A 7,943-nucleotide genomic window follows, 5' to 3' on the forward strand; every position below is an offset into this window, starting at 1 on the left:
TTTGTTTAGTGACCTAAATCGTTATTTTGATAATAAATGTTTCAAAGGGATTTCTTCTTCTGTGGAAAATTCACCTTTTACAATAAGACATTTTGCAATGGGGGGCAAAACTGCTAAGTTGAAACCACATGGGGCCACAAAAATAGTATATTTTTAAAAACATTTTTAAAAAGATGTTTTTGTGCCTTTTTACATTTATCTGTCTAGGTTAGTTTTACAAAAAATAAAAAACATTATTTGCAGATTTAGTAAGACTAAAAAATGTTTCAATACATATTTTTTATTAGAAAAATATTTATAACACAAAGATTTTTTTAATTCTAAAATAATAAAAGTAATGCAGTGTGATTTCTATTAAAATCCGACTATTTTTGTTGGATTTTTATGCCAAAACATCTGATTAAGTAGTTGAATTTTTCAGTTAGTTTCTCAGGGGGGCTGAATATTTTTGCACTTTTCATTTTTTTTTATTTGCAAAAAAATCTTTTGAATCATGTATAATTTTCTTTCTACTTCACAATTGTGTAACACTTTTGGTTCGTCTTTAACATAAAATTCTAATTAATGATATTTATGTTTGTGGTTGCAATGTGACAAAACACACAAAAGATTCTAGGGGTATGAATACTTTTGCAAGCCATTGTATCCAGTAGAAGACAAGCCCACAGTTTGTACATTTTGGGGCTGATTGGATCCTCATTTGCGTTGTAAGATTGACTTTTGAGTAAAAGCAAGTCAGTGTTTTTGGTTCTAGTTTGTCCAAATATTAAGGTAAAAATACAACAACTTTTTTTTATAAACAGAATTCTCTTTTGTGCACCTAATACTTTTTGAATATGTTTTTCTGTAAAAACAAAATTATAATAATAAATTGCCCAAAAACTAACTGTGCTTGCAGATCAGATTTGCTCCATTCTAGAATTTAATCACCTCTGCAATAAGAGGTGAAACCAGGTGTTTATAACAAAGCGCCAAAGGGAAATCCCCACTTAAATCTCCCTTTTTCTTCTCTCCCTGCTGTCTTCCAGATCGTCATCCCGTTCTTCAGCCTGTTCATTAAAGACATCTACTTTCTCAACGAGGGATGCGCCAGCCGGCTGCAGAACGGCCTCATCAATTTTGAGGTAAACTGAGCCTCAAAATTCCCCCTGAATGCTAAAAAAACAACAGAGGTAGTTTCCCCAGCGACAGATTTTGCCACACTCTGACTTTTTAATGTCACAAACTATTGAAATAGTTACTACACATGGCAACAAGTGACTGTTATGTGTTACCACTTCCCCAAAAACCAAAGCATAAGAGGGAAGTAGGACTTGGATGTTTGAACTTCAGCTGTGTTTCCATGGAACATACATGACTGACCAAATATTATTTCCACTTACATTTTGTCACATGGTTATTTTAAGGTTTCACACCTTCCTGTGAAACTCTGCTCAGGCTTTTATTCTGCCATCACCATGTTAAGATGTTTTAAAGCTATATTTGAACACATTAACATCTCAGAACAGCCAACACGGTGCAGTAAGTCAGGTTAATGTTGTTTCTGCAGAACTTACAAAGTATTTTAGCCTAGTTTCTAGTGCAAATATCTTGGTAGACTTTAAATAAAGTATATTTAAACTATCTTAAGAGTAACCTTTCAACAAGATATAGAAACTTATTTAGAGTCAATAATTTCTTAACACTAACACTCCCTTAATTGGTGATTCTAAAAAAGCTCCCATATGTTGCTGAAAAGTTACATCTTAAGTTAGTTTTGTTTTATTTCAAGTGCACCAAGATATTTGTACTAGAAATTAGATAAAAATAGTTGCCAAGATTTTGTGTTTTTGCAGTGTTCTACTTTAACATTTGGCTAATTGAAAGTGTAAAATGGGTGTTAGAGGTTTTGAATAATAATCTCTCGTATTATTATGTTCCAGAAATTCTGGGAACTCGCCAAACAAGTGAGTGAGTTCATGACCTGGAAGCAAGTGGAGTGTCCGTTTGAGAAGGACCGCAAGATCCTGCAGTACCTGCTGACCGCGCCTGTGTTTACTGAAGATGGTGAGCAGCTCATTGGAGGACTTATTGACTTCCCTAAACAGTACTCAAACATTCTGTAGGACTAACTATAAGCTATTTTAGTCCATGTTAAACATTAACATGTTGATCTTTAGTCACAGTAATCACCAGAAATTAGGTTCAATCCCAGTTTAAACCCGGGTAGACCTCAATGAAGTTGTTTAATTAAAATGATATCAAAGCTAATTTTGGCATCCACTGTTTTTTCCAGGAGTAAAATTTAAGTCCAGCTTCAGGTTTTAGCTCTCTTACTTGTCACTGGTTCCCTTGGTGACCAAACACACCCACAGGTCATCAAAAGTCATAAATAAGGAGAAATTATTAAATTATTTTGTAGCTCAGTACATTCATGAATGCATTTAGAAAAAGAAATGTTTGAAGTCGATTCAGCTCTTATCAGATCTAAACCTGAGATATCGGTATCGGAAGTGAAGAAAGTGGATTGGTGCATCCCTAGCTTTCATTTTTTGTTGGGAATCCGCTCATCAATAAAACATAATGATTTCCTTTTGTTTTCTGCAGCTCTGTGTCTGGCATCGTACGAGAGCGAAGGTCCTGAGAACAACATGGAGAAGGACAGATGGAAGTCTCTGAGGTGTGTATGACCTTCCTCCTCCTCCTCTTCCTCATCGCCCTCTCTGTATGCTGTAAGGATTTCAATCGCAGCGAACAGAATCAAATCCCCCCCTCCGACCGGGCTGACCACAGGGATGTAGGTCAGGATGGGAGGCTGACCTCTCACTCTGCTCAGTAAACACACACAGTGTCAGCGCTCGCCTCCACTGCTGATCATGTCAGAAAGCAAAACGCTCTCTTCTTGTCTACGTCTCACATTCTGCAGTCGTTTTTCAGTCAATAAGGTTGTCTTCCAATGACTGATGAGCTGTTCCTGTTACTTTAGTAGAACAAAGAAAAACCTCAGAACAACTCCTCTGTCTGCATTAAAAAAATCTAACTTAACATCCATAGGTCAGATGGTCAGAACAAATCACAAGACATTTTCATTTTGACTCGAAGGTCATATAATCACTCCTAGTTGTTGCCTGACTTATAACTGAGCTCAGTGTTGGTAACAAGAGCCGATAACTTTTGAAATCCTTCCACGTATTAGAGCAGCACGTCTGTGAAGCTCCACTGCCCCCCAGTGGACAGAACCAGTACAATCTTAAAACTGATGGGATGACTCCCATGACTCACATTCAGATTAGCTTTATTTTGGTAAATTTACAACATTACAAAAAAAGGAAACAAAATAAAACACTATTTTGTAAACCAATAATTTTCCAAATAAGAGATGTGTGTTTCCATTAAAGAAAACTAAACGTTTCCAGTAATAAAACCTCAAGAGTGTTTTAATTAATAATGATCAATAAAATATAAATAAATACTTCTACTACAAATATGTAGTATTTCTAAAAATTTATTAATCATAACTAACTCTAACAGCAAACAATGTAGCTACAATATTGCATACAATTATTGTAGCTACACTACTGATTATTATGCATCCTATCTGCCGTTAACAGAAAACATCTCCCAGCTTTAGTAATAAAAACAAATAAAATAAATATCATTGTTATAATTAACTTATATTATGCCTTTACTATTTAGGAATATTTGTGCTACGCTGCACGTTTTACTTTTACTTGAGTAATTTTAATATAAATTATCGCTGCTCTTTCTTGAGTAAAATTTCTGGATTTTCTAACCACTGGATGAAAAACAAAGTTTTAACAAAAGAAACATCACCAGATACAGACACACACCTGCAGTTTTTATTAAAGTTTTACACATTTTATATTTAAAGAAAATGATTTTGATTTTTTTTAACTTACATAAATGGTTGTCATTTCAGTCTTTAAAATAACATTTCCTCTTAACTTTATATTTTGATTATGATGATGTAATTTTTAAATATTAAATGACTGATAATTTGATCAGTTACTTGGTACTTGAGTAGACTTTTTACCAAATATTTTTTACTCTTACTTGACTCATTTTTTTGATGGCTACTTTTTTTACTTTTATTTGAGTGAAAAGATGTTAAAGTAGTGCTACTCTTACTTGAATACAATTTTTGGTTATTCTACCCATCTCTGATGTCACATCCTGGTGTTGGGGTTCAGTTACTTCACTGTACTTACGTGTCTCTGTGTGTTTGCTTTGCAGATCCACTCTGCTGAGCAGAGTTTAAAGCTGAAGGAAGACAAACCCAACAGGCGGGACGCGCCCTGTCCACTCTGCTGTTGTCCAAGCAAAGTATCCCAATCTCTGAAGGGAAACGACAATCTCTCCTCAGACTGTGGAGGACTTTGAATGTTCCCCTCCCCAGCACTGAGCTGTGCTTATGACCCTGCGTCCTCCATGCTGTATATTTGAAGACAGCTGTTTTTCATCTCTTTGTATGACTTTATAGTCGTTTTGTTAAATATACACTACAGACCTTCAGGGTGAAAAAGAAGGTTGATCTTTCTGTGTGCAGGTGTTGGGGCTTGTTGCGCCCCCTGCTGTTTTAATACTTTTAATATTGCGTTAGCTGCTGGTCAGCTAGCAACACAGATATGCTACACACCTTCTGGTTCCTGATGCCAGCATTCTCTGAACAGAGAAGCCAAACCTTAATGCTGTAGTTCACTAAGACAGCATTTTGTCCAGTTGTCCAGTCCAACTTTCCCACATCCCATAACTTTTGATTAGTGACTCTAACAGTGGTTGTGTTTCCATTCAAATGTGCGCAAAACGTAATATTAATATTATGCTGATGTTGAAATAAAAATTCGCAAGTTTCTATTAAATAAGAAACGCAATTAAAATCCCACATGAATAAGCTTGTTCACAGGACGTCATAAAAAAAAACAAAAAAAAACATGATCCTCCAACTACTTCCTGTTGTTTTCATCTTCTTCTTATGCCAGTGGCAACATCCGGTTGTTCGTGTGACTCGTGCAACCCGAAGTCACATGATCAATGTGACAAAAACCCCCCCTAATTTTAGCGCCAAAACTCTATCAATACATATATATATTTATTTGTCGTGTTTCCCTTAAGCTAATTAATTTTCAACATGTCGAATTGCGCAATCCTACGATAAATGGAAACGCAGCTACTCTGGTTGTGATGTGTGTTAAAAAGAAATGCAACGGCTGTATTTAAAAAAGACGCGTCTGTTATTTGTTTTTGTAGATGAGAACTTTTCAAAGTAGGAAGCAACACTTATTTAAATCCTGGCTGAATGGTTGAGTGGGTAAATATATTTAGAGGACGGCTGTTCAAACGGGGCCTTCTGCTGCTGAGGTTTCGTGCTGCCCCCTGGTGGCCGGTGCAGAAAAATGAATTTGTTTTGCGTGTTTGAAAATGTGTTTCATATTTGTTTTATTTATAAATGTCACGTTATGTTTTCACCTTATTTAATTTTGTACTAGCTACATAACATCCTTCAGCATGTCTAACTCTCAGATGTTTGTTTGATATTTTTATGAAAAACGTATTTTTTTCAAGGTACCTGATCAGAGGATGAAGTTAAATGTGTTTTTTGACTGATGTCTGCGTTGCCTTGACTGTTTCCACACAGAGTCATGTTTTAGTTATTTGTGTCACTTTCTCACTCCCTCCCTGTGTCAATGATCCATTTGTACTTGTGCCACTGAAGCAGAATAGAGAACCAGTTTATAACTGATTTAGTTGTGTTCAAAAGAGAAAGTTAATAAATTGTTTTGACTCATCAAAAGACTTTTTGGTTTGTTATTACCTCTTATATCAGTTCTATGTGTTGTGCAACGAAATGTTTGGTTTGACATAAATAGCTATTAGAATAGAATAGACATTTATCTTTACTGTCAGCTTTTTCAGCATTAGCAGCACGTTTAGCTTTAGCATTAGCAGCTGATAATGAATCCAATGTAACACATTTTTATTGAGTGTCCAGACGTGTTTCATGTATGTTAGTGAAAGAAAAGGAAAACTCCAGTAAAAAGCTCACGTTGAATGAATAAAATGAACTTAAAGCTAACTTTTCCACAATTATCAACAACGCAAAGAAAATGTATCTGTTTTTTTTTGTTTGTTTTTTGTTTTAAAACCTAAAAGATACGTCTTTATTGACAACAAATTTACTATGGTAGATATTTATAAAAAATATTTCTCACTTTTGCCCTGCGACGGACTGGCGACCTGTCCAGGGCGTACCCCGCCTCCCGCCTGGAACGTAGCTGGAGATGGGCACCAGCAACCCTCCCGACCCCATTAGGGACAAGGGTGAACAGACAATGGATGGATGGATGGATGGATTTCTCACTTTTCAAATAACCAGGTAACATTTGTGTCTCTACATGGAGTTTATTTAGTTGGACTGAGAGCAAAAATGACACTGAACTAAAAGATGAACCTCAAAGAAATAAAATCAGCTCTTTGGCTCCACTTGGTGTCCAGATTGTGTAAGTGCAAATCGCATTGCACACATAACTTCGTAGGAAATAAGCCTTTCCATCCAGCCTGGATCTTTATCACAGTACACACATTTTGTCAGCATTATATCAGCGGCAACACAAGAAATGATTTATTTGTATTTATTTTGCAAAATGCATTGTAGTGTTATGATTTTGCTGGGATAGCAGAAAGTGATGATCGGCCACCAGGGCTGGCTCAAGATGGTATACGGTCTGATTTGAGGCCCCTCTTCCTGATTATGACATCATAAGCTGGAGATGGTTCCACCACCACACCAAAACGTCCATCTGTTTTTGTATTGTTTTATTTTGTTGATTATTTTTCTGCTGAATAACCCAAGTTAATTTGAGCTGGAGGTCCCAAAGTCAGACTGGTCCAAAATGTCCTTCTGGGTTTTTGGCTGGGGAGCTCAATCTAGTCTGTCAATAACAGCAAGTAATTCAGATTCTAAAGAAACAAAACAACCCAAGATTATTATATTTATTATACTACCACCAAGTTTGACTGTTTATCCATTCATCCATTTTCTAACACCATTGTCCATAGTGGGGTTGGGAGGGGTGCTGGTGCCTATCTCCAGCTAACGTTCCAGGCGAGAGGCGGGGTCACCCTGGACAGGTCGCCAGTGTCACAGGTGGTTGACTATTCATATGCTACAAAATGACACTATGGGCCTGGAAAACACATAATACTGCCCCTTTAAAATGAGAGGGTGATTATATTTTCTCATAAACCCAAGTCGGTTTTGCTCAGATTTCTTCAAATGATTCATGAAACCATCAATTTAATAATTCACAACGTATTTACGCAGGTTGCCGTTGTCTGAAATTATCAAAAAAGCAAAAAGAAAAGAAATCTGATGAGTGTCAACCAATAAAAGCCTGATTAGTGTGTCTCCTTTTGTATTTCATCAGAAATCGGAAGATCCTGTTGAAGTTGGGAACGTCTGTTTTGGATCAACACATCGACACAAATACTGGGTGTAACACAAACAAAAAAAAGGAGATCACACTAGATTTGACACTAGGAATTACAACTGCTCCAAGCTTCCAAACATATGCACAAATAAGATGTGGGGAAGATTTATACACTGGTGATGCAACACTAACCAAATCATTGGCAGACGGTATATACTATAAGGTCAGGAAAACAGATTTGGTGTTTCTGTTTGTCTTCTTCCCTCTTTTTTTTTGCTTGTTGACTGAAAGCACATCCTCAGATCTTCTCTCAGGTTTAGGCTGGGCACCAGTGACCTGGATTATTGTTCCCCTGTGACCTCAGCGGTGCAGATGAATCAGTGCTGGCCACCTGCCACCATTGTTCTTTTTCTGTCAATGGAATCAGCTGCAGGCCACACAACTCATCACAGGCTGGGAAAACCAATGAATCGCTGGTGGGTGTGAAGGACTGCAGCATCCAGGCATTTACATATG

At 36.7% G+C, this 7,943-nt stretch overlaps 1 protein-coding gene across 1 annotated transcript in view; it reads left to right on the forward strand.

Moving 5' to 3' along the window:
• Positions 1 to 5,793, forward strand: part of rasgef1ba (RasGEF domain family, member 1Ba) — a 29,792-nt gene extending 23,999 nt beyond the window's left edge. Inside the window, exons 11-14 of the mRNA XM_028033863.1 lie at positions 1,029 to 1,124; positions 1,923 to 2,046; positions 2,587 to 2,659; positions 4,234 to 5,793. Of these exons, the coding sequence (XP_027889664.1) occupies positions 1,029 to 1,124; positions 1,923 to 2,046; positions 2,587 to 2,659; positions 4,234 to 4,258 (318 nt within the window). The 3' untranslated portion in view covers positions 4,259 to 5,793. The remainder of the gene's footprint in view (positions 1 to 1,028; positions 1,125 to 1,922; positions 2,047 to 2,586; positions 2,660 to 4,233) is intronic.
• The last annotated feature ends 2,150 nt before the right edge of the window (positions 5,794 to 7,943 follow it).

This window comes from Xiphophorus couchianus, chromosome 12 (genome assembly GCF_001444195.1).
Source record: "Xiphophorus couchianus chromosome 12, X_couchianus-1.0, whole genome shotgun sequence".
In the NCBI taxonomy this organism is placed as follows: domain Eukaryota; kingdom Metazoa; phylum Chordata; class Actinopteri; order Cyprinodontiformes; family Poeciliidae; genus Xiphophorus; species Xiphophorus couchianus.